Raw genomic sequence first — 27,396 nt, forward strand, 5'->3', positions numbered from 1 at the left:
CGGATGTCTAGGTTACTGGAGAGGCGGTTCCGGGACCTGGTGAAAGGGGGCGCTCGTGCATTTTCTTCCGCTCCCTCACTCCAGCCTGCTCAGTGCGGGAGTCACTGATCAAGTCGGCTCTTTAGAAATTAGGGGATTTTGCAACGGGTTGTTTTTTTTGTTTGTTTGTTTGTTTGTTTTTTGCGGAAGTTGAGGGGAGGGTGGTGGATGCATCACAGCCGCCTGAACGACGGGAAACAAAGAGTGCTCCGGAACTAAGTGCGGAAACGGAACCTTAGGAGACGAAGTTGGAAATCGAGTAGGAAGGAAGAGGAATTGCACTTGGTGGGCCATGTGATTAGAAGTGGGCAGACGCGCGGCGCTGGCTCTAGGGGACGGCGTGGTGAGCTCTGGGCTTGGGCTTGGGAAGTGATAGGGCTCCTGGATCTGAGCTCTACTTTCTCTTTTTTTGGTCTTCCGGGAGGAAGAAGGCTGGGGTGGGGAGGTTGGGGTAGAGGCTGCTAGGAAGAGTTTCAGTTGGAGCTATCACCCAGACTTGGTGTCATGCCTTGGGCTTCAGGAGCTCTTCTGTGATCTCCCATGAGGAGGAGTATGTCAGCTCTTGAAGAAGAGCAGGATGAGAGCTTAGCGCCCGAAGAGAGCTAAAGGAGATGAGGGATCTGATGATGGATGTCAAACCTCAAGCACCTCTAGAAAAGTTTTCCTGAATCCCCTGTAATCCAACAACTTTCGTTAGTATAGTGTTAACAATTCCGGGATCGGAAATTAGACCTGCATTATAATTCTGGCTTCATCACTGATTTTCTTCCTAGCATTGGGAAAGTGGATTCTGCTCGTGTGAGAAATGGAATACATGCAAACTGCTATGCACCATATAGACACATAGTAAAAAAGCAAGTCTTCGTGCCTGAACAGCACTTTGCAGCACTTTTATTGTGCATAATATTGTAATTTTAGTATTGGTTTACTTCTCTTGTGGGTGTGGAGCTTCAGGATGGAGATGTGACTTTCTCCCTTAGCATATGAACTGCCGCATCCTACATTTGTCAGCCTTGGTTAAAGTGACAAAAAGAATGTATGAAGGAAGGAAGAAAGAACACCGAAAAATAAGTAAATAAGTAAATGAAAAGAGACAGTATATAGTAGTTGTGGTCATTTAAAAGGAATATTATGTGTGTTCCTGTGATTGTGTAAGTGTGCAGGTGCTGTTCCAAAGTGCATTCAGGAAGAATTGGTATGTAGTCCTTGAGCAGAATCTCCAGGGAGATACAATAGGAAGTGAAGCATGCCTCCAGAAGACCAATTTGTCATGTAGGCTCAGGGGAGAAGGAGTTATGTTTGAGGAGAACTATGGGAAAGAACTCCTCCATATACAGAAAATTACTTTTCCCACTAGAACATACGAAGTGTATGCCCAACCTTCATGAAAGCCAACAAAGAAACCAAGCGCCTTTTTGTGGGTGGCCTTGGCCAGGCCATTTCTGAGACAGATCTACAAATTCAGTTCAGCAGATTTGGAGAAGTTTCTGATGTGGAGATCATCACACGGAAAGATGACCAAGGTAAATTTATAATCCTTCACTGGATGGTTACAGGCAGACATGGGTTAAATATTACAAGATTAAGCAACCCCAGCAGTAAATATTAGCTCTGAACACTGAAAATGATATGTGATGCCCTGCAGGTATTATATGTGATATGAAACTTGTTCACAATTGCTGAAATCAGAAAAATTCTAAAACATGATATCAGAAAGGTCTTAACATCCAGTTTTGAGAATTAATATTCTAAATCTGTTAAATGTTCTGTTATGTAGAGTATCACTAACATATGATCCAGATGTTTCCTTATCTGGTCACTTAATTTTCTTTTCCTTATTCATTTTGTTTTGGAATATTTTGATGATGATGCTTAGGAAAGTTCAATCTTTGTATCCGATGAAAAACAACATTTGTCTTTGAAATAATAAGTTTCTAAAAACTGATCTTTTAAACTTAGAAAGTTAATTTTTACATTATTCTCTGGATAATATTTAAAATAAACTTATTTTTATTTTCTTAGGAAACCCACAGAAAATCTTTGCATATATTAACATCAAAGTAGCAGAAGAAGATCTGAAAAAATGTAAGATTGTCATTATTTTTTATATTGTCTGCTAGTTGGCATCACTGTGTAATTTGAAGTAACTTTGGTTCTAAATCTAAACCTCAACAGACACTTCTAAGTCATACAAAAGAACAACTATGATTAAGAGGATTCTGGTATTCTACATTTCTGCTGATTTAGGTCAATTCCATTTATGTCAGCAGACCTATAGTAGCACAATGCTAGTGAGTTTGCTCAAAAACTGGTATTCTCAAATAATTTTGACAGGGGCCAAAATTTCATAGAAACTGCCTGCTAGAAATCTCTCTCTGTCACACTTCTCTATTCAATTCTTGGGTAGCTAATCTTTGTCATTAAATATTCTGAGGAGGGGGCATTAGAATATACAATTGTAAGATACTATGGTATCTCTTGATATGATTTAGTAAACTGAATACTGAGGGTGAATACTGACTGTCAAAGAGGAAGGAGAGGGCAAGAATCCATAATGCTGCTGATACAGTAATGTATTCTAGTTACTTAGGGGTCAGAAAGTCAAAGACACTGAAAAGTGAGTAAAAGGAACATATGATAGAGGAAGAAGGCTATCAGTCTTATAGTTTTATTTGCCAAAATATTATTATTCAGGGAGGAAGTTGTGTGACAGATAGGAAAACTTGTGTTTAAGAACACATTAGCTCTGCTAATGTGATCTGTGGCAGATTATTTGAACTTCTAAGCCCCAGTTTGCTTTTCTAGTGAATGAAAAAGATAATGCCTTATAATATTCCTGTGATGGTTAAATTAAATTTATGCTTAGTATGGTGCCTAACATATAAAATTCTGTTAATGGTTGTTATAAAGCTGGTAGCAGATGTTTAGAAAAACTGGCTACTGGGGCATAACAGTACTAACAGTTCAGACACTTGCAGTTATTTGTGGGTTACACATTGATAATTGATATGAGGTAATAAGTAAAAGGTGCTCCCAGGATTCTCAGATGTCCTCTTTTCACCCTGACAACTTACCACTTTCATAGTTAGAAAATAACAAGGAAATAGTAAATGTCGGTTATTCACTAGAGGTTCCTGACATTAGTTTATAAACAAATTTTGCTTTACAGTTTACATGCTTCCTTATTCTAGTCTCTTGGTAACGATGAGATAGGAAGTAAAAGGAAATTTCTGGTAAGTGGTCAGGATAGATGGAAGCCTAGGCTTCCTGTCTCTAGGTCACATTTCCTTTTTTTGTGTGTGTTTGTGTGTGTGTGTATGTGTGTGTTTATGTGTTTCTTTTAACAAGTCTACTTTTCTTGGTACTAAATTACTAAAAAGAAAGCATATACTGAATTATATTTTTGCACTGCTATGTACTCGGGTAGTAATTCTTTACCTTTTAGGTATGTCTGTTTTAAATAAAACAAAATGGAAAGGTGGAACACTGCAAATTCAGCTAGCAAAAGAAAGCTTTTTGCACAGGTAAGATTTTTTCCATATAAATTTAAAGCCCATTTCTTTATTTTTTAAATTTTTATTTATTTTTTTTAGTTTTTGCAGTATGGGAATTGAATCCAGAATCTTGCCCATCTTAGGCAAGCACTGTCACAGAGCTACATCCCCATCCCTAAACCCAATCTCATTTATTGGATTTATATATTCACTTAATTTATTTGAAGTTATTAAGCAATATAGTACTAGTAAATTTATACTAGTAAATATATATTACTAAAAAGAATATATCTGAAATTCCTCTCAACTCTGACTCTCCTTAGCCCAGACCCCATTAAAAAAGAATTCCATACATTTACATGTGTATATATTAAGATATTTATGTATCTAAGTACTGTGGCACATGCCTGTAATCCCAGTGGCTTGGGAGAATCAAAAGTTCAAAGCCAACTTTAGCAACTTAGTGAGGCCCTAAGGAACTTAGTGAGACCCTGTCTCAAAAAATAAAAAGGACTGGAGTGTGGTTCAATGGTTAGGTGCTCCTGGGTTCAATCCCTGGTACAAAAAAAAGTATGTATATGTACACACACTTATTTTCTCTTTTAACATAACCTTCTGTGGCAATGTAGCCTCCCCTTTTTTCCTAACACCAGTTAGTACAGAACTTGGTTGTGCTGCAGTGTAGTTGGTCCTTCCCACTGATGGACATTTAGAGTGTGTTATAGTTTAGATATGAGGTGTCACATGTGAGACAGTGCTCAGGTTTAGAGGTGAAATGATTGGGTTATGAAAGCCCTCACCTAGTGAGTTAATCCCTTAATAGGGATAAACTGAATGGTAACTGAAGGCAGGTAAGGGATGGCTGGAGAAGGTAGCTCACTGGAGATGTCCCTGGCAAGGAGAATTCTCTCTGCTTTGTGATACCATGTTCCCAACTGCTTTCCTCAACCACACTCTTCCACCATGATATTCTGCCTTACCCTGAGCCCCCAAACAATGGAGCCAGCCTTCAATGGAGTGAGACCTTTGAAACCATGAGCTCCAAAATAAACGTTTCCTCCTCTAATTGTTCTTATCAAGTTTTTCAGTCATAGCAATGAAAAAGCTGACTAACCAAAACAGAGTGTTTGCACCTTTTCATGATTATAGGTGCTCCTTGAGGATGTCTCCTGCATGTGCACAAGTGTTTCTCTGGGATTTATGTCAAAAAGTGGAGTTGCTGAGTCTTAGTGTTATGTACATTTACATTTTAATAGACATGGATTTTTCACTACTAATGCTAGCATCATATTAAAATATAAAAGTAATAGGAGATACCCAAATAAGAGTATTTATGCAGGTAATTTAAGAATAAGACAGTTTAACAACCATTGGCATTTTTAAAAGTATAAAAGTGATTTTTCAGGAAGAAAAGACTGTATTAGCTTGAGAACTCTTCAATAGGAAACATTTTTAAGAATATACTAATGGAGTGACTAGGAGAGTTAATAAGATTAAGATTGTTCTAGACCAAGAAAAGATACAGTCTAAAACAAGCAGCAAACAGATTACTGGAGGCATGTTTTGAGGGACTGTTCTTACGGAAAGGTAAGTATTAGATTTTGTTCTTCATCTGGGGGCCTCTGACTATGAACAGGGTAGTCATGTACTTTTCATTCATTCTGCATCACTTAGGTACTACCACGTAGGCCTGGGACTCTGTGCTGAGCAGGGAGAGCACATGGTGCTGCTGCCCTGAACTATATGTGCAGATAGGCCCGAGGAACACATCTGGGTGGTAGAACATAAAGAGATAGACTAGAGACAAAGAGACCACTGAGCATTGATCAACGCAGTTGTCCACACCTGAGTGAGGTGAATGTAACTTGAATTGGAAGGTCAGGATGGCATTCTCTTCATTAGGAAGATAGAAACCAGCAAGACTTAACAAATTGGGCTCTAAAAACACCTCTTCCTCACAGGGGGGAGTGGAGAGAGGGAGGATATGGAAAGTGTCCAGAATTTATAAGTTGAAAGGGGAAAATTGAACAAGTTTGTGATCCACGTCTTGGTCTTGCGTGAAGGGGAACTGAGATATCTGCTGTATTGGAGCATAGACGTTGGAGTGAATGGCAGAGGCTGGGAGGCTGACTAGAGAGGGTGGTCAGGAGGAAAGAAGCCTCCATGCTCAGCCCTCCACTGCTCAGTTGCCTACGGCAGGGGACTGGTAAATAAAACAGATTTATGCAATGTGTGTAGTAGGGCAATAACAATGGTGTTTTCAAAAAACATAGTGATAGAAAAAAGATTACCCAACAATACCTATAAGATTATCTATATTATACTTTTAAATGTATATATTTATATTTAGAACAGAACAGATAAAATTTAAACCATAGGGTATGAGATGAGGAACATGTTTGGTTTTCTTCATTTTTCCATGTTTTTCATTTTTTCTGTAATGAAAATCTGTGTTTAGAAAATAATAAATGTCATTATACTATCAACAGAGTTTTTTGTTTTATTTTGGTTTTTAATGCTATGAAGATGTTTAGAATGCTCATTTGAGTTCACCTAAAGGAAAATAACCATTTTGAATGAGTGATTATTTTACCTGTTTTATTTATATTTTCCCTTTGACCCAGATTGGCCCAAGAGAGAGAAGAAGCGAAATCAAAAAAAGAAAAATCAACAACAGGCAATACCAATGTGTCGGAAAAGATGGGAGGGATAGATTTCCAAATGAAAGCTGTGCCGGGAACAGAAGTACCAGGGCACAAAGTGAGTCTCTTCTGATAGCCTGAGCCAACCCAGGAACTGAACACCTGAGACCATGTTATTTTTGTATGTCATGTCTTAAGCCAATAGCATTTTTCCCCTTGCTATAAAGCAATTAACATAGATCACGTGTTCTAATTCTTAAGATGCATGTATGACTCTTAAGTTAGCATAGTTCCCCATCATTTTAGAGAAATAATAAAGCAGAAACAGATAAAAGCTGTCTCCTAAAGGACAGGTAGTAAGAAGTATAGGCAGCTTCCATGTTTGGCTTTTTAGTAGCTAATGTTTTTTCTTTTTTTTTTTTTTTTTTTTTCATTTTTTTGAATATCTATTTTCCAGTTATAGTTGGACACAATACCTTTATTTTCTTTCTTTATTTTTATGTGGTGCTGAGGATCCAACTCAGGGCCTTGCATGGGCTAAGCGCGCACTCTACTGCTGAGCCACAACCCCAGCCCTAGTGTTTTTTATATAATATTCTCCATCGTATGTTTAGATTTGATATCTGCTCCAAAATTTCTCTTTTTTTTTCCTTTTGTAGATTTTTCTCTTTGAGAATTCTTGTTTCATTATTAGAAAACTAAACCCAACAATAATAATGATTCACTATGAGTTCAACTTTTTAAAAATTATATTTATTGTTTCTTTATTAATTTTTAATTTGTGACACATTATAACACTTATTATTATTATTTTTTAGAATTGGGTTGTAAGTAAGTTTGGAAGAGTCTTACCTGTTCTTCACCTGAAGAATCAACATAAACGTAAAATATCCTTTGTGATATGCTTCTCAGAATGACTGTTATTTACTGGAGTGATGAATACTTGCAAAACACATATACGTTATTACTGCCTCTATTAGTAAATCTTCAGTGTTTATTTAATAGTTTGTATGTTCCCATTTTAAAGACAAGATAATTAAGAGAATGTCATGAGATTTTATATAATTAATATGAATGATGAATGCCGAAAGAGAAGTTTCATTTATCAGAGTATACATCTTATTGCATATGGGTTCACGATCATTGCAAAAGGAGTTATAGAACAGTAAGAGAAAAAGGGCCTATTGTTAAAGAAGGCTTAAGGAGAATTGAGATAGGTCTTGAGTTAATAGTAAAATGGTAGAAAGTAGTCTTAGAGGAAAATTATAGATATAAGTATAGAGAACTGAGAACAGTGGCCCACATCTATAATCCTAGCTACTCAGAAGGCTAAGGCAGGAGGATCGCATATTCAAGGCCAGTCTTGGCAACTTATTGAGACCCTGTCTCAAAATGAAAAGTGAAAAAGAGATGGGGATGTAGCCTAGTGGTAGAGTACCTCTGGGTTCAATCCTCAGTACTACCAAAAAAAAGAAAAAGAAAGAGAAAAAGAAAAATATAGACTGGCAGGAGAATGGTCAGTGGAAAAACAGTAGGCAAATTCTGTGCCTATTCAGTTTGATCACGTGGAGACCTTGAAGAACTGATGTCATGGGATTCTTTGTAGAAGGTGTGTATGTATTGTCTGGATTTGCTGTAGTATCTATAAAGTTCAAGTAATTTGCCAACTGATAATGGTGGTACTTGGTTTTAACTCTGGAAATGTTTTAGAAGGCTTCATTTCATAGATCATGAAAATTTATTATGGAGTCCCTGTTTTGTTTTATAAGAAACTGAGAGTAAGATAAAATAAATGATGTGCTTGAGATTAAACAATATTCTTTTTGTTTCATATAGGTGTCCCTAACACCTAGTGCTTTTGCTTTGTTCCTTGACTCTGGGTAACATCATGAAATATGATCCGTCAAAATACTGCCACAACCTAAAGAAGATAGGAGAAGATTTTACAAATACCACTCCTATAACTAGCCTCACTTGGGAATTGGAAGGAGGTAATGACCCTATCAGTAAGAAAAGGCGAGGAGAGTTCTCTGACTTTCATGGCCCTCCCAAGAAGACTATAATAGTGCAAAAGGGCAAGGGTTCCACTGTGAGTCCAAGGACCAATCGTGAAACAGAGAATAATAGCACATCAACCCAGAAAATGCCTTGTGCTTCTGTTATTCCCAAATCATCCCCTGTACCTAATTCTGGTTCTCAAAAACTTCAAAATGTACCTTTTCAGACTTTTGGTTTGGAAACTGCCAGGAAGAGAAATAGCATGTCTGATGATGATATTGATTCTGAGGATGAATTAAGAATGCTGATTGCAGAAGAGGAAAACTTACAGAGAAGTAAATGGTCCTCAATAAATGAATCTGAAAATGATCTTTTTGAAGTTGTAAGAGATGATTTCAAAACAGATGGTCACAAATTTCACTCTTTAGCGGGGCTAGGAGTTAAAAACATCTCTCACTGTGTTAGTGACAGTATTATGGGAAGTGACCATGAATATGATTCAGGAGATACAGATGAAATCATTGCAATGAAACAAAACATTAGTAAGGTCAAAAATAGTGCAGAGATTTCACAAACAGAAAAACCTATGCACAACAAAACTTTGAAAAAGAAAGAGATTTTCAATCATTGTAATAAAGTACAAAAAAGAGAAAACAAGAAAGAGTCAGCTGTCAGTAATGGAGTGAAGCCTCTAAGTCATAAATCTTCATCTGACTCCAGCAGCAGTAATGATGAAGACAGTGAAGGAGATGAGGAATATAACGCCATCATGAAAAACTGTCTCCGTGTGAATTTCACTTTAGCTGATTTGGAACAGTTGGCTGGCAGTGATCTGGTGGTACCAGAAGATTCTGAGAGCGATGGCCCAGAAACCAAGTTTGACAGAGCCTCCAAGAGCCCCAAGACACCCCGTGCCCTTGGCCGAGGCCGACAGTGCATTCATCCTGAGGAAATTGTGGCTTCCCTTTTAGAGGAAGAGAAAACCTGTGACAAACAGAAACTAAAGGAAAACAACTTAAAGCCCAAATTCCAGGCATTCAGGGGTGTAGGCTGTCTCTATGGAAAGGAATCAGTGAAAAAAACCTTGAAAGAGAGTGTGGACTCTAACAATATAAATGAAGATCAGAGTTCCTTGAAACTGGAGGATTCCAGTAGCATTTCCATTGAAAATGAGTCCCTACGTGTTAATGGTTCATCAAGCAAACTGACTTCACAGCAATGTGCAAAGACAATAAATAGCCCAAATCACACTCCACCTCAAAAAAGACAGTTCAGTTTTGAGACCCAATATCACAAGGTAGTTTCCCCTAGCAGTTCAAAAAAGGGAGGTAGAGATTCTATTTCTAGTCTGATGCCATTGAAAGGTAAGAAATCCTTAAGTCTTAGTACAAAGACGCACAAAACAGGCATTGACAAAGACAGTTGCCATGGTACCAAAAAGACAGACGAAGCTTCTGAGGAAGAGGGGTCTGATTCAAGCAGCCTCACTTCTCTTGAGAAATTGCCAACCGTCTCTCCCAGAAAAGATGCTCAGGAAAGCACAGCAGATTTCTCACTTTTTAGTAGTTCGGCAAATGTGACTGGTAAGAATAAGTATGCTGAAGACAATCAGAGACGTTTGGCAGCCTTGGAAGCAAGGCAGAAAGCAAAAGAAGTGAAGAAGAAACTGGTCCACGATGCCCTAGCCAATTTGGTGAGTGTATTGTCTTTTTTTTTTTTTTTTCTTTTTATGTTTTTTTAGTTGTAGATAGACACAATACCTTTATTTTATTTGTTTTTAATGTGGTGCTGGGAATCCAACCCAGTGCCTCACACATGCAAGGCAAATGCTCTACCACTGAGCCACAATCCCAGCCCCAGGTGAGTGTATTTTCAATCTATGCATTTAATAAGAACATTCTGGAAGTTCAGCTTTTCCTTCATATGCAGGTAGGTGTGCCTCCTAAGAGCTCTTTGTCTTCACCACTTTTCATGTTTTTTGTCCTTAAGTTAGAAACTTGTATCACCCTAAAAATTTAGCGTATTCTTAAGGTATTGAAATTAAATATTAGTATTTACCTAAAACATTTTAAATTTATTTGAAATTTTCTTCAGGGCCGGGGATACAGCTCAGTGCTTTCCTAGCATGGGGCCCTGGATTCAATCCCCAGCAACAACAAAAATCCCTAAAATTTTCTTTATTTTTAAATTTCACATAGTGATTACAAAGTGATTTGTAGCTTGCCAAGACTTGCTAAGATTTATTGTAATGAACCTTTGAGAAATGTGAACAGTTAAGTGGGAATTAGGCAGAGGTAAAAGACCAGGAAGGGAGAGGAAAGATGTTCCAGGAAAAGGAAGCACATTTTACAACAGTGAATATTTTCACTCAGACTATTATTTACAGATATATAGAGGTGGCCAGAAATATAGAGGCTGCAGAGGTTGAACTTCACTCTTAATGCTAAAGAATTTTAGTAAGGAATTGAAGATCAGTTGTATATTTGGAAAAGATTTGGCAAACTATGGCTCTCAGGCCATCCAGACCATGGTCCTGTTATGTATAGCCTTTAAGCTAAGAGTGGTTATTGAATATAGGACAGAGACTATATGTGGCCTGCAGATTCTAAAATATCTACTTTCTGGCCCTTTACAGAAAAAGTTAGTGAACCTCTGTTTGGCAGAGATCCTTCAGGACATTTCAAAAACAAATAGAATGGGTCAATTCTGGAGATAAGGAAATCCTTTGGAAGGTTCGGGACCAGAACCAGGGCACCGATGGTGGACATAGATTTAACTTTTCCAAGAAGGTCTAGTTGATAGGAGTTGGTGGTCATTGGATATGGAGAGAAAGGAGTTCTAAGTTTCTATCTCAGGCAAATAGCAGATGAGAGTGGCATTCATTAGATAAAGAAAAGGACAGGAAGGAGATGTGGCAGGAGAAAGAGATGATGGATTAGGACTTGGTCAGTGTGAGTTTGTGTTGTCTTAAAATGTGATGCTTCTGATGGCCTCCCCAGGATGGTCGTCCAGAGGATAAGCCAACACACATCATCTTTGGTTCTGACAGTGAAGATGAAACAGAAGAGACAAACCCTCGGGAGCAAAGCCATCCAGGAGAGGAGCTGGTGAAAGTAAGATGTTCCATACATCCTTGTGGACATTCATCTGCTTGGCAGATCCATCTGTCTATTGCATTTCAAGTCTTCCACACAACTACCAGTTCAGCACAAAGTCCTGGGAGCTGCAGTGAAACTCACGCCTGCCCAGGCCGTCACACACTCAGATGAGTGGGGTCATAATGATTTTTTCACACATGAACCTCTCTGTATTCTCCACATCATCTGCAAAGTCACGTCACTATCAGTGAAAGACTACAGAAGATGTTCTTGCATGCAGTAACTGCCCCCCAAATCCAGGTAGCATCGGAGAGCCTTGGGATTAATGATACTGGAGTTCAGTTAGAGATTCCTGAGTCAGGAGTTTCTGTCTGATGCATCCTGGTAGATGCATCTGGGTTATTTTCATTGTTTATTTGTTTTTTAATGTGGGCAGAAGATTACATTGTAAAGGAGATGCTGATTGCCTCAGTTACTAAACATTTCTGTTTTCTCTATATAACAGGAATCTGTGGGTAAAGCCTCCGGGCAACTGTTTGGCAGCAGTGATGATGAGGAACTTGATTCAGAGGATGACATTGACAGGTTCAAAATTAAACCTCAATTTGAGGGCAAAGCTGGACAGAAGGTTAGTGAACACTAAAAACAGAAAAATGTGTAGCATATTATTATCCTTCAGATAAATGCAGCAGACTTTGACACATATTTCATCATTGGGAAATAGGAAGCAAATCCTCTCTAATTCTCTGATTAGGCAGGTGAGGTTGTGCAAATGTTAACAATGTGAATTTCAGAGTGTGGGGAAGTGTACCTGGAGAGTCTTGTTTAGAAGCAATGTCTTGGGAACATGGTTATCAATTGTGTATACTTGTCTGTTTAGCTCCTGGATTTGCAATCGCACTTTGGCAATGATGACAGGTTCCGCTTGGACTCTCGATTTCTGGAGAGTGACAGTGAAGAGGAACAGGAAGGTAAATGCTTCATTGTCCCAATAGTCCTGATGTAGAGAAGTCATCCAGCATACCTCCTTTGTTTAACCTGAAGAAACTCTACACACCAAGACATTGAATTGAGTTTCTAATTAAATGTTTTGTCAAAAGTTAACTTAATATTTAAGATTTTTTGTACATTTTTATTCTGTAAAATTTTATTCCTTGAAGCTGAAAAATAGGACAGGAATAGAAAGCATTCACCAAAGATAACATATTCCTACATCCTATTCCTGGCATGAGAGAAGGTGGCCAAGGCCCCTCCTTGGCAATTGTATTTGTAGTACCTCAGGTTTGGGGTTGGCCTTGGAAGACAATTAAGTCCAACTTGACTCTTTCTAATAAAGAGGCTTTGTCTTCCTCTGCTGTGCATACCAGGTATATGTTTTTTAAAAAGCATAGTATCATGGGATGCCATTCAATGGAATTTATCCTTACTTGGGTAAATCTAAAAGTAAATGCCAAATTCATCTTTACCTGGATAAATCTAAGAGGAACAGGGCTTTTAGAAGTATGCTGATTCTACTTCCTGTGCCATTTTTCATAGCAGTGTTTCTACACATTATCTAGACGACTATCTATTCTCATCCTTTTGAAGACCTGATCTACACGACCACTGTGAATGACCTCAGCCTCAGAACCTCTGTCCTTATCTTCCTTGTCTTGTTCTATTCTCCTTCCTGAGTTAACTAACTTAATGTGCATCTTAATCTCACAATTTGTACTTCCTGTCACCCCATTTCTCAAATAGTCTATTATTATTTGATCCTATCAGTGCTTTAAAGTGATTATTATCAACACTATACATTTTGGGAAACCAAGGTTCAATGGGGCTTATGAGTAAATTCTTCAGGGTTCACACCAACTTGCTTCCAAACCAACATTTGACTTTTGAATCTTTGTACAATCCTGTATTGAAAGCACAAGAATGAATAGAATCTTGAGAAGAGCCTATGTTCAGAAATTACATAGCTGTGACGGTAGAGGTTACTTTCTTGAGTTCTTCCACTTTTGTGGAACAACTTCCTGTCCAGTGACACTTCCAGGTAGCACCCTCCTCAGCTGGCCTGCTCCCCTTGTTAATGTTGATCATCCTTTTTGAAATTTTTTTACCTTTGTGGCCAATGAAGCATATTTTCTATGTAGGGTCTTAAAGGCTTAGACTTCTTTCATGTTTCTATTATCCAAACTCGGTATTTGACTCTGTTCTCTGTGTCCGTTTCTGGTAGTTGAGGGTAGCAGCTGACAGTGTTCAGTGATGCCTCATGTGTATGAGAAATAGAGCTTTCTTCCTGCTATACTTTTTACTGAATCAAAGACTGAATAACTGTCCATTTTAATCTGTCACACTAACAGTCACTAAAATAACTATCTTTTACTGTTCTTATAACTTTTAGACCTAAATGTAATCAAGATTACATTTTTAGAATGTTAAAAGAAATCAAAGGGTCTATAATCACTTTTGTGTTAGTATCTTGCCATATTACATTTTTTGATCTTTACCTTGAAAATTTCAGACTTCTGCTGGGCACAGTGGTACATTCCTATAATACCAGCTCTTTAGCAAGCTGAAGTTAAGAGGATCACAAGTATGAGGCCAGCATCAGCAAATTAGATCCTGTCTCAGAATAAAATTAAAAAGGACCAGGGATACTATAGCTCAGCGGTGGAGCACTATTTAATGTGCATAAAGCCATAAATTCAATCTCCAGCACTGCAAAAATTTAAAAATTTAGAATTGCCACTGAAGTCCAGATTTCTTTTTTATAATCACAAATAAAAATAGAGCATTTTGTTTGCTGGTGATGCAACTTCTGGGTTTGTTGTACCATGAGGGTCTTGTAGGTAGAAAGGTTAGCAGAATGTGTCAACCTTTAATCTCAGTGTGCTTCAGACATATTATGGTGATTGGTAAAGCTTTTGATGATTGAGAGTTCTCAAGCTGTTTGTCAAGATATAATAATAATTTTTTTTTTCCTTAAAGAGGTAAATGAAACGGAAACTGCTGAGGAAGAAGAGCTTGCTGCAGAAAAAAAGAAAGCCTTGAATGTTGCACAAAGTGTTTTGCACATTAGCTTGAACAATCCTACAAGCAAAGGATCAGTAGCTGCTAAGAAATTTAAGTATGCTTTATGTTCTAGCCTATTCCTCTGTATTTTCCTTTGCCATAAATGCCTTCTTGACCACAATTTAAAGTTATGTCTTTCTATTAATTTTTGGGTAGTGCTTGAGATCACTAGGCAATCCCTTAACCACGAAACTACCGTCCCCAACCCAGATGGCTAATTTTTAATTTCCTGTGAGGATCTGTTGACAATTTGTATCAGATTCTTAGAAATATTCTTATTTTGACCCAGTGATTCACTTCAAACATGTAATTTGTACAGACTGGTGTAATCAAACCCATGTAATTCCATCATCCAACTTTGACAGTCACCAAAATATAACCAGTTTTCTCTTCTATACATTTGTTTAATCTGCCATACTCACTGGAGTATTTAATGCAAATTCCACATAGTATGTCATTTTTTCTGTATTTATTTTAGGATGTTTAAAATAATTTTTAAGATTAAAACAAGATCCAGGGAAACTCAAAATTTCGTAATTTTAAAATATTGTTTTTAACAAGGTCCTAATTTGTCTTCTTTCATACCATTAGCTTCATTTTGGCCTAACATTGGTATGCTTCATGTTGAATTATAATTTGCTATTAATTTTTTGTATTAGTGTTCTGATTGATTTCTCTCTTTCATGCTTTTTTTTTTTTTAACATAGGGACATCATTCGTTATGATCCAACGAGGCATGATCATGCCACTTATGAAAGAAAAAAAGATGATAAACCAAAAGAAAGGTAAATTAAGCTATTTTTTACCTTAGGTAGCTTCTGAAACTGCTTAACTGCAATGCTTTCAAGCTCCATAAACACCCTGTGGTTTGAGCAGTTGAATTTTCTTACCTCTGTCTAAAGCATTAACAAAAGATTTATCTATTTATTTCTGGTACTAGAGATTGAACCCAAGGGCTTTTAACCCCTGAGCCACATACCCAGACCTTTTTATTTTGAGACAGTGTCTTCCCAAGTTGCTTATGGCCTCCCTAAATTGCTAAGACTGGCCTTGAACTTGCAATCCTCCTGTCTTAGCCTCCCAAGTTACTGGGATTACAGGCTTGTGCCACCCCACCCAGCACACTTCTTCTTTCTTTCTATCTTTCTTTTTTTTTTTTTTTTTTTTTGGTGTGTGTGTGGGGGGTGTGTGTGGTGCTGGGGATTGAGCACAGGGCCTTGTGCATGCGAGGCAAGCATTCTACAAACTAAGCTATATCCCCAGCCTGACTTTCATTTTTAAAGGATGGTCTATAAATTTTTCCTTAAAGAGTCAGATAGTAGACATGTTAGATTTTGCAAGCCTCTGTTAGGACAACTGCCCTTTTCCTTTGTATCAGAAAAGCAGGGAGATGCTTTCCAATAAAACTATTAACAGACACTAGAATTTGCCTTTTATATAACTGACATGTCATAAAATCACCCTATCTCCCTGGTCATTTCAAACTGTAAAAAATATTAATGTGAAGGGGCAGCAGCCTAGATTTGGCCCAGGGGCCATAGTTTGCCACTCCTGCTTTAGATCATTTCCTGGGTGGCATAGATTTGATTTTTGCTTAGAAACCACTTATTAGATTTTATGTCATTTGCCTTCTGGAGATGAGGAATCTTTAAAATCATGAGATCTTGGTGCCTATGAAAGAAAAATATATTCCCTTTAGGGTTACTTCTCTCACATTTTATTCTAAGCATCAAGAAGACCCCCTCCAAAAAAAAAAAAAAAAGCCTTCAGCTTTTCTGGGTGTCTCCTTAGCTAGATCATCTGGTTAATTAGGTACATTTTCTATTTTCTACAGTAATACAGGTAATGTTGCTGAACTTTTGGCCATCATGTAATAGGGATCCACTTTCCTCCAATTTTCAATATCATTTATCATGCTTTTCTGCAATTCCTTACCTGCAACCTCCTCAAGGCCATGTGGTTCCTACTAATGGTTTCCTTAAGATCCTTTAGGCTTTTGCTATATCCGTGTCTCAGAAGTCACATAGTACCACATCTACCTTCTTTTCTTTGTGAACAGATCACTAAATCCAGTCCATGCCCAAGGAATGAGGAAATTACCTTCTGTCTCTTGAAAAAAGTATCAAGGAATTTGAGACCAGTTTTAAAGCCACCACATGATGGTTCAATCAGAATGGCCTGAAGCTATCCATGTGATGCTCTTTTATAGAGCTCAGTTTCATAGGAGATACATCCATCTTAAAACCTAGCCAAGTGGTTTATTTTATGAAGTATAAACAGTTTCTTTCTTTGAGATGACCTTCACCATTAAAATAGTTATTTAGGACATCCTGTTCAATTTTAAGTAATACATTAAGAACTTCTTGCCTGGTCTTATACATGGAGTGGACTATACTAGGAAAAAGGATTTTAATCTTTTTATTAGCTGGAAACTCAATATTGAAAATGACCATGTAACTTTCTATATAAGATCAAAGAGAAAAGCATATTCATCCCTAACTGCAGAACAAATTTATGACAACATAAAAATCTCATTTCAAGAGATTAGACTTAGCACATTTATGTTTCACTTCTAAAACTGAATGATAATTGATGACCCATCACTTTCTTAAAACTCACAGAATTTTGGAACTTAAAATGATCTGAGAAGTCATTTGATGTAACAGGTTCATTTCAAAGACATGGAAACAGGCCCACTGAGGCTAAGTGATTTCTCTATTTACAGGTAACAGTTTAAGTATAATTTGGAAACATGGTTTAGAGGATAAGAGAAGAATATGATTCATGCTAAATATTTGCAATTTTTGTGCTTATTGGTCAAGATACTTTGGATATTTTTAGTTGTTAAAAGGATGAAATTAAAGTTATCCTAGGAGTTTACCTTTTCTGATTATTAGAAACTTTCCAAAACTTGTTTCTTTGTAACATGTGTACCTGTATATGTCATTGCAGTAAAGCAAAGCGGAAAAAGAAAAGGGAGGAAGCCGAGAAGCTACCTGAGGTGTCTAAGGAAATGTATTACAACATTGCTACGAATTTGAAAGAAATATTCCAAAATACAAAAGATACCAGTGAAAAGGACGAAGGGACAGCCTGGAACCAGGACTGTGGTGGAGATAAAACCGAGGAAATTGATAATGCTACAGCTCTGACAAGTGGGACTGAGCAGCCCAGCGGGTTCATGTTCTCCTTTTTTGATTCAGATGTTAAAGCTGTAAAGGAAGGTATTTTCTGTTTTCCCCCCCCTCACTTTTTCTTTTCAGGTGGATTGAAGTTAATTGATTGAATCTCCCTTAAGTTTAATGGATTTACAGTTATCTGAGATTCAGTGCTGCATGACCATAATTGTGATGCTCCTGAGATGTGAAAGAAACTATTTTTGCATTTAAGCGAGCACACTTGTAGCCAGCTGTCATATGAAGGGAAGGAATATGTCATATGAAGCCAGGGAATAATGTACCACATTCCTTCTTCTACATATGAAGTTGTCAAGAAGTAAAGTAAATCATTTAATTAACTCCATGTCTCAAGTGCAGTTGGAAATGCATGAGTCATGGAGAATTAATATTGCATATGATAGGTGAAAGAAATAGGTAACCTTGGTTTAATACAAATAAGCTATATCATTAATATATCAGTATGCCAATTATTTCTAAGTTTATCTTTGACAATTTTCAGAACCTAAAAGAAAGAAGTATAAACACTAGTTTTTAGTTGTTGTTTTTCTCTTTTTTTTTTTTTTCCACCCTACTTCGGGAGATTTATCTCTAAAAGCCCAGGTGAAAGGAGACTGTTCTTTTCCTAATTTTAAGATGATCGTGTTGAAGTTTTCAGAATATTCACTATAAAAAAAGCAAGACCTATCCAGAAGAATACAGGCACAACTAACTGCAGTGATTCTACTTTAAAGATTGGCACATAAAATAGTATACATATGTTGAGCAAATATATGTCAAATGTCAGCTCTGTGATACTCCAAAAATATTTCAAAAATTATAAATAAGACATGATGTGCTCCACTTATTTTATGTTCTTGTCTTGTCCATTTGAGCATTATGGTTAGCCCTAAACTGTTGAGTGTTGAGTAGAGTTGATGCAAATGTTAAATATATATTTAATATATATATCTACATATATGTATTTATAAGGGAGATAGATAGATACTGGGGGTTGAACCCAGGCACACTCTACCACTAGGCTATACCCCACTCCTTTTATGTATCTTAGTTGCTCATTTGTGCCATCACCTTTTATTTTCATAACCATATAGAGACCTATAAAGTTGAAGCAGTGAAATCTGGGAAGACTATCTGGAAGGGAAACCCTCATTTCCAGGACAGCAGCAGTTCAGAAGAAGAAGATGTTACTGAAGAAACAGATCACAGAAAGTCCAGCCCTGGGTAAGCATTTTGTTTGTATAAGGGTATACTTTGTGATTTGTGAAAATCTGAGTTAGACATGCTAGAAGTATTTTGTTAAGTATCTAGGCTTCTCTTTATGGGACAACTTTATTTTCTTTTCTCAGCTTCTTCGATATGCCTTTTTATAGTGGGGAGTGTGATTCTTTTTTCTTGAGATTTCCATAGAATTGGGAGGGAGATAATATATGCCCAAAGCTATAGCTCAGTAAATGAGCGCACCACAAAACAGAATGACCATTAATGGGCAGATTGAACTAATAACTTAAAATATAAATAAATATATATATATATATATATATATATATATATATATATATATATATATATAAAATACATACATAATACATATACACACATACACGTATACACACGCCCAAGGAATTGAGCCTGATGGTAAAGTTACTGGTCTGGACACTGGATCCTGAGGTTGTCTGGGTGCCTTCCCAAAGGGAATGCTGGCAAACAGTGTTGCGATGGTGGGAGTGACAGCACCAACAACAACCAGAGTGGGAAAGGTGGAATTTGTACATAAGTCCTCATTATCAAAGCTTTAGTTAGAGGAGAATTTTGAATGGAGAAGGGGCAGGGTCATTTTAACTCAAGGCAAAATGAGCAAAACAAAGCAGCTATTTTTAAGAAATAGCTTATATTTTCAATGTAAATATTTCCTCTTAAATATTCAAAGTAAACTAACCAACACCTGTCCTTTTCTCCCTCCCCTTTTCAGAGAAGCATCAGTACCTGAAAAAGGGACCACTAGATTTTTCTTTTTCTCTAGGAATGATGAAAGACTTCATGGTAAGTCCTTTTTTCTGTTAAGTGATATAGTATAGCTCTGATCACACACTCTTGTATGATAACTGGCATCTAGAGATTCTGGCTTTCTGTAGTAGACTGATGCGAGTTGACTTGTAAAGCTCTCAGAACTGAGTGCTCCTCAGTGTCCACGTTCCTTGCTCATTTGTTATCCACAAGGGCTTGTTTTGTTATAGGAACTTGCTAGTCTGTCAACATAAAAACAAACAAACAAAACCGAGGTTTTAGTACCCTAAAAGTCCACATAAAAACTCAAAAGCTGATGGCAAACTCCTTACTTCTTAAAGCCTAAGCACAAACAGCAACAAAGTTATGTTACAGTAAAAGATATGTGAACAGTACTTGAAAGAACATTCAAGGCTTGCCATCAGAGAAAATGCCCGTTTATTGAGGAACAGCTCTGCATATTTATAGAGCCAGGGGTGGTCTGACAGTTGGCATGGGGTGCTTTTTGATTGGTGGGTAAGGATCAGGTGAGCCAGCAGGGCTAGTCTGATTGGTGGATAAGGATCAGGTGAGCCAGCAGGGCTCACCATTGGATGGCTCTTCTTGGGGGATGGAGAAGTTAGTCTTTGGAGCTGGGGCAACTCCCAACATTCCCCCCTCTTTGTTATTAAATGAGAGTGGGCATCGACTCATTCTGGCTGCTTCCTGCTGAAATGGGGCAGTGTGGGAGAAAGAGAGGAGGGAAGTAAGGAGCCCCCACAGGAGGGCAGAGAAGACAGGTATCAACAAAGGTTCCTTGCCACCACAGTTCCATGAGGACATCAGTCCATTCGGCACAGGTCTCGATTGGAGGTACCATTAGTAGCCAGGAGTTGGTAATTCCTGAGGAGAAGCTGGTTAAAAGCTTGATTAGAAATTTTACCCACCTGAGTCTGAATGAACTTTATGATAGGGGGAAGGAACAGGCACAGGGAGTTTTTATAGCCCAAATCTAATGGGGTCTCTGGGTCTGCAAGCTGCCTTGTTGGCCCAAGGGGGGGTTAAGTGTTCAACCTTGAGCGGGAGCTTGGGCGTTGGGCGTTTGGGCTTAAAGCAAACAGGTGATAAAGAATCAGACAGAGGGTTTGAGAAGCCAGGGCATCCTGCAGCTAACTTTGTTTGGCATGCCCTGCAGACCAGCCTGTCCTGCACCTAACACCCTCAATTCCACTCCTCATTCCTAGTCAATCTAACTCCCACCCCTCTCTATTAAGGCTGCTCTTCAAGCTTTCTCCTACCAGGGTGTACCAGCTTGCTTCTCTCTTTGCCTTTCTCGAAGGTGGCCAAGGGAGGACGGTGGCCCATTGTTACCATATTTCCCTTTGAGAGCAGTCAGATCTCTCCGGGTTTTATGTGAAACATCTCAACTTTAAATACTGATACTTGAAATTCTTCCGAAACTGGGAGGGTAAACAAAACACACATGTTCCTCCTTAGGCCCAGAAAGCAACTGGTAAAGTGCTCTCTTATGATCACACTTATTCAGGGGTCACCATGCTCTGGACACCCAAGTGGTTTGTTAGGACAACACACAGCGGTCCCACTACCAGCCAGATTCAAGCAAGTGGAGGGGGGATCTGGCTGGAGGGGGCCCTTAGGGTCACTTGCCTTGAATCTTCAGACATAGGGCCAAGAGAGGACCCAAGAGGGGCCAGAAATGAGGCGGAGCATTGACAAGAGTACTCAATGACAGGTGACGATCATTGGCTCTTCTGATGAAGGTGTAGGAGTGCCAGGCTTAAGCCTGGAAATGTGAATCCACAGGGTAAGTCAGTTATTAGGTAGTTTGAGTTTGGCTGCTAAGGGAGTGCACATAATCACCTGAGCAGGACTCTCCCATTTTGGTTTTAGAGGGGGGCTTTTCTCCCGGTGGGCAATAGTAAACAGGTTGACCAGGTGTTAAGGAGGTAGGGTTTTGAAAGAGACTGAGGTCAGGAAGGAGCCAGTCTTGATAGCACCAGAGTTGAGAGTGTAGATGGAAGAGGAGGGGCAGGGCATAGGTTTCGGAGATGGGTAGGGGTTCTATAGGCAATCGGGGAGGAACGAGAGGAAGGTCATACATGACTTTGAAAGGTGAGAGATTAGAAGGTTTCTTTGGCACAATAAAGCCAAAAGAAGCACCTTTACCCAGTCCAGGCTTAATTCCATGGTGAGCTTGGTGAGGGTCTCTTTAAGGGACCGATTGGTCCATTCAACCTTTCCGGAAGCCTGGTGGCGGTAAGGGCAATGGAAATGCCAAGGGAGTGAGCCAGTCCCTGAGTTATCTTAGAGGTGAATTCTGGGCCATTGTCTGATTGGATAGATGTGGGCATCCTGAAATGGGGGATTCTGTGAGTAAGCAACAGATCAACTACTGTAGAGGCCCGCTTGTTAGAAGTGGAAAAGGCTTCAACACATCCCGAGAAAGTATCTACCAATACAAGAAGATATTATGTTTTTTACTCATGGCATGTTGGTGAAATCAATCTGCCAGTCTGCAGCCGGGGTATGACCACGGGCCTGATGAGAAGGGAAAGGTTTAGGTTTTAATGGAGTATTGGTATTGGGGTTCTCTGGCAGATCTGACAAGTGGAAGTGATCTGTTGTAGGAGGGTCTTATCACACGGGGAAAGGGTGAAAAAGGAGCGAAGGAAAGTAGTGAGGCTCTGAACCAGACGAGGTCCGAAGAGGGCAGGGGTCCCTCAGAAATGGTGGTAGGGCAGGGTAAAATCGTGTCTAATACCTCCAGGCATTTGTGGACAGGATCTTGTGAGGGAGAAGATGGGAGGAGGGAGGCAGGGTTTCAAGGAATGAGACAAGGAGGGATAGAATCCTGGAAGGAGGAAGTCACTGTAACCCCTTGTGAGGAAATCCTTTATGAGATGGTTAGCAGGGAGCCAAAGGTAAGCTTGTGTGCTTCTTTCTGGACGTCATGGGCTGCTGCTAGGGCTCTGAGGCATGGGGGCCAGCCCCTGAAGGTGGGGTTGGATAGGTAAGCCACTGGTGCAAATGTGGGGCCATCCTGACCCAGAACACCCAGACTTTGTCCCTGTTTTTACATAGAGGGTGAAGGGTCAGGAGAGGTCAGGGAGATGCAGTGCTTGTGCCCGGAAGAGGGCCTTTTTGAGGATTGTAAAGGGCTTTCCTACCACTGAGGGCAGGGGTTCATCTTGGAGGCCCTTGGCCAGATTATACCCAGCCAAACCCAAGAAGGAGAGTATGTCACCTTTGGTCTTTGGTGTAGGTATAGACACAATAAGCTGTTTTCTACTGTAATGGCCTTTTTCCCTTGAAAGATGCTATTTGGGCCTTTTGTGGAGAGGCCCAATATACCTTTAAGGCCAAGAAATTAAGTAGGAGAACTGTGTCATCTGTTGAGCGCCCTTTGGACAGGCTAGAAGAATTTGTAGAGGTTTGCAAGAGGTGCAGAGAGCAGGATTGGATTGGAGCAAGAAGAAAGCCTGGACATAAGCGATCTCTATCCATTTTTCTTGAACGCTCACAGTAATTGTAGAGATCCCTTAGAATGGAGTGATCCAGGGACCCAAAAAGGGGCCATCTGCTTTGGTTGTCTAAGGGATAAGTGGGCCAGGCCTGGGTGCTATATTTGATCCAAGAGGCATTGTAGGGGAGAGTCGACCAGCAGAGAGGACACATTACCCATGTAAAGAGGAGGAAAGAGGACACAGAGAAGGAGGAAACTGATTTATTGGCAAAAGGGGCGTCCACGCAAGAGCCAAAAAATCAGGAGTGCCTAAGTGGCAGGTTCGAGCTACAGAGATTGGTCGTCACCGAATCCTGACAGTCGAAGCTCTCATCCTGGATGGAGCCTGAGCCGTGGGAGACCTTGGCCAAGGCTTTTCAGGACCCCTCCTGGAGAGGCCGGATACTCCCAGGGTCAGAGAGAGGGGAGAGGAAGGGGAGGGTAAACATCTCTCTATCGGCCGAGTCTTAAGGTGAGAGGACTAGGACTTTCGAATCTGCCCAAGGAAGGAGTCCCTGAGGGCCACCATAGCCTTAAAGGCAGTGGTGGGGTGCTTTCCTCCCTGCAGATGGGCAAAGAGATTTGCTGGATGATAATCAACATATTGCAAGAGGGTGGATTTGGGGCACTGGGGGTGAAAAGATTGGAGGTCGGAGGCCAAGGTTTGTCCAAAGAGGTGTGGACTATCTTGAAATCCCTGAGGAAGACAGTCCAGATTAAAGGCAAAAAGATATCCTTTAAATCTATGACCAAAAAGTGGGTGGCAGTGTGGGGGATCTGAGACAGCAGAGTATATGGGTTGGGAACCAAAGGCTGTATGGGCCTAATGGAGGTGTTGATGAGCCGTAAGTAGGACCCATTGGGCTTTTCTACCGCTAGTTTGGGAGTATTGTAAGGGGAATGAGCAGGTCGGAGGTACCCCTTGCTAAGAAAGTCCTGAATAATGGGTTGTAGGCCCAGAAGAGCTTTTATGGACAGGGGGTATTGAGCCTGATTGGGGAAGATGTTAGGATCTTTGAGATGAATGTTAACTGGTAGGCAGGAAATGGTGGAGGGGGTATGGGTATCCCATACAGTCGGGTCACCAGGTTAGTATGGTATTTCATGTCAGCCTCACAAGTGGAGCAGAATGGCCAGTCTTCTGCCAAAAGGGCCAGAAAAGATGAACAGGCCGATTCTGGGGCCTGCCTGATGCCAGGAGCCCGGATGTTGATTGTTGTATTGAATTTAGAGAGAATATCTCGGCTGAGCAAAGGAACTGGACATTGGGGCATAACTAGGAACGTCTGAGAGAATGGGAAGTTGTCTATGGAACAGAGTAATAGGGGAGTCTTTCTTGGATAGATGGTCTTTCCTCCTACCCCGACAATAGGAGAGGTGGACAGCACTGTTTGCCCCAGAATTCTGTCAGGACTGAGAAGGTAGCCTGGTGTCAAGAAGAAAGTCAACCTTGCGTCCATCCACCTGAATCCGCACCCTGGGTTCCTGTCTATTGATCATTACGGCCGGGGACAAGGACCTAAGGCTCCATCAATTGATTGCTGTGCTCAGAAGGGCGGAGGGTTCCCTGGCCATAGGCCTCCTATGGGGTCTAGGACAGTCAGAGCTCCAATGACCTTGTTGTTGACATTTAGGGCATGGAGTATGCGGAGTGCGTGGTGCAGGGCATGCCCTGGCCCAATGTCCCTCCTTGCCACACTTGAAGCAGGCGCCCAGGGGGTGTTTTCTGTGGTGGGCGGCGACCCAAGGAAGCACCTTGCTGGGCCTGAGCCAGCAGGACTAGTCTGATTGATGGGTAAGGATCAGGTGAGCCAGCAGGGCTAGTCTGATTGGTGGGTAAGGATCAGGTGAGCCAGCAGGGCTAGTCTGATTGGTGGGTAAGAATCAGGTGAGCCAGCAGTGCTAGTCTGATTGGTGGGTAAGGATCATGTGAGCCAGCAGGGCTCACCATTGGATGGCTTTTCTTGGGGTATGGAGAGGTTAGTCTTTGGAGCCAGGGCGACTCCCAACAGCACTATTCTAGCAATGCTACATGTTTAATTTTGAAAGAAAAATGTATTTTTGAAAATTTTATAGAAATTTTTTAAAAAGATCTTAACTAGAATTGGATACCTTAGTAATGCCAGCTTCAGAATGTTGTCCATTTCAGTAGTAATTTACTGCCCTGTGTTTCTTGTTTTTCCATTAATAGGTTCTGACATGTTTTGGTGTGGCGTGGGAAGTAATGTTAGCACGAATTCTTGGGAGGCCCGAACAAATAGCTTACGTATGGTGAGTAATTGTTTCTCCATATCATTGTCTCTGAACATAGATAACTGTTCTTTGTGTTAAGATTCCCTTAGTGTGAGAATATTAGGAATATGATATGAAAATTTAGAAACAAACAACTGAGAAAAGGATTTAAACTCTCAGAATTATCTCATTGGAGGGAATTTAGAGGTTCATGCATCCCACAGCTGGTACAGGCAGAAAGACTGGCTATTTAAGTGTTGGGTCCCAGAATTCATCCAGGTTCATTTTCATTAAGTAACAGGAAATCAAAATTTTTTTGTTTTCTATTGTTTTTGGTACCAAGGATTGAACTTTGGGGCACTTGACCACTGAGCCACATCCCCAGCCCTGTTTTTGTATTTTATTTAGAGACAAGGTCTCACTGAGTTGCTTAACAACTTGCCATTGCTGAGGCTGGCTTTGAACTCACAGTCATCCTGTCTCCGCCTCCGAGCAGCTGGGATTACTGGTGGGCTGCCACCACACCCTGCTAGGAAATCAGGTTTTTAAAGTCTGAATTATAGTTCCCTGATCTTCTACAGCTAAGAGTTTAAATAGTCCTTATTTATTTCAGTGAGCACTTCCAAAATAGGTTTCCACAGTAAGCTAAAGTTTACTGTATAATTATTGAACACCATGAGAACGATTTGTTTTTATTGTTAACTAAGGCTTCTGGTTTTATTGTTTTTCTAGGATTGTCGAAAGAAACATAAAGAAGCCAAAAGGAAAATGAAATCAAAATAGTAAATGTTGGCATTGGTTTTGTTACTGAACGTGAACAATACTGAAGGAAATTGACCCAGAAAATAGTTTTAGACATCAAAGAAGAAATTTCAAAGTGGAAGAAAATTCAAAATCTGGCTTGTTGATTATTATTCTGGTTGCCACCTTTTTCTGTGGAATTCCTCCATATTTCTTCTTAGGTGATTACTTCAAAAAATTAAACTGAGCTGGACACGATGATGTACAACTGAAGTCCCAGCACTTGGGAGGCTGAGGTGGGAAGGTCATTTGAGCCTAGCAATTTGAGACCAGCCTTGGCAACACAGTGAGATCCTATTTCAAAAAAAGAAAAAGAAATTAAAGGGAACTTTCAAGAAGTGAAGTTCATTAAAGTCCTACTTGTATATAACCTCCTTGCCCTCCGTCCTCAGTAAGTAGTATGCATTTTTTCATGCAAAGTTTGCATGAAGCCTTTTTAAATAAATGATTTATTGTACTTGTGTTTCCCAAGTTAATCTTTATGTTAGTTATAGACTATTTGAAATATTTGTTTCTGATTGTACCACATACATCCACCTCCATTTTGTACTTTTTATTTGGCATATCAACTTTGAGTCCTATACTCATTTCCTGATAATGAGCTAACTGAAATGAGAGTTCAGTGAAGACCAGGAAAGGAAGACAGATAACAGTTTTCCTGTCTCTGACTTTGAGAAATTATGGAGCAATTTATAGAGACAAATCCATCTATCCCAGAATTCTAGTTAGACCAGAAGCTTATGAAAAATACCAGGTATCTTGAAAGATTTTAGTCAAGAGCTGGAGTCAGATTCCCAAGTCCAGAAGCAGGTTTAATATCTCACTAAGTACCCAAACCTGGCTAGGATTCAAGAGAGAGATACCCTCTATCAAAATGGGTCTGTACAAAATTGTGTTCCATAGACACTTCCAAGGGATTATTATCAAACCATGAGGTGTATATATGTGTGTGTGTACATGTATATGCATGTGTACATGTGTGTGTGTGTGTGTATATATATGTCATAATTTTTGGATTTATATCTTGCTTAAATACAAACTGTAAGGGTTGGAATTTCATCAGGTTTGTTAACCATTATATTCCCACTACATAGATCTGTGTCTGGCACATAGTATGTCTGGCACATAGTAGATGCTCAGTATGTATGTTTTTTAAATAAATATGATACATATATTAAGTAGCTTAAAGAATCATTCTGGATTCATATGGATCTAAGATTTCAGGTTTGTGTGTGTGTGTGTGTGTGTATGTGTGTGTGTTACTAGGGATTTAACCCAAAGGTTCTTTACCACTGAGCTGTGTCCCCAGCCCATCTTTTAAATTTTGAGTCAGGCTCTAGGTTGCTAAGC

General features: G+C 39.6%; 1 protein-coding gene across 1 annotated transcript; it reads left to right on the plus strand.

Annotated features, from left to right (window-relative positions):
- The first annotated feature begins 45 nt into the window (after positions 1 to 45).
- Positions 46 to 26,503, plus strand: Nol8 (nucleolar protein 8). The gene is made up of 17 exons (XM_046457716.2): positions 46 to 382; positions 1,397 to 1,562; positions 2,062 to 2,124; positions 3,485 to 3,563; positions 6,158 to 6,293; positions 6,994 to 7,062; positions 8,061 to 9,866; positions 11,173 to 11,286; positions 11,777 to 11,899; positions 12,152 to 12,242; positions 14,245 to 14,383; positions 15,036 to 15,113; positions 17,281 to 17,552; positions 18,599 to 18,728; positions 19,477 to 19,547; positions 25,205 to 25,284; positions 25,978 to 26,503. Exons 2-17 carry the CDS (start codon positions 1,424 to 1,426, stop codon positions 26,026 to 26,028), a joined length of 3,441 nt encoding a protein of 1,146 aa, XP_046313672.1. The 5' UTR covers positions 46 to 382; positions 1,397 to 1,423; the 3' UTR covers positions 26,029 to 26,503.
- The last annotated feature ends 893 nt before the right edge of the window (positions 26,504 to 27,396 follow it).

This window comes from Marmota monax, unplaced genomic scaffold (genome assembly GCF_021218885.2).
Source record: "Marmota monax isolate L192 unplaced genomic scaffold, Marmota_monax_Labrador192_F-V1.1 WCK01_AAM20220418_F8-fsc00231, whole genome shotgun sequence".
NCBI lineage: Eukaryota > Metazoa > Chordata > Mammalia > Rodentia > Sciuridae > Marmota > Marmota monax.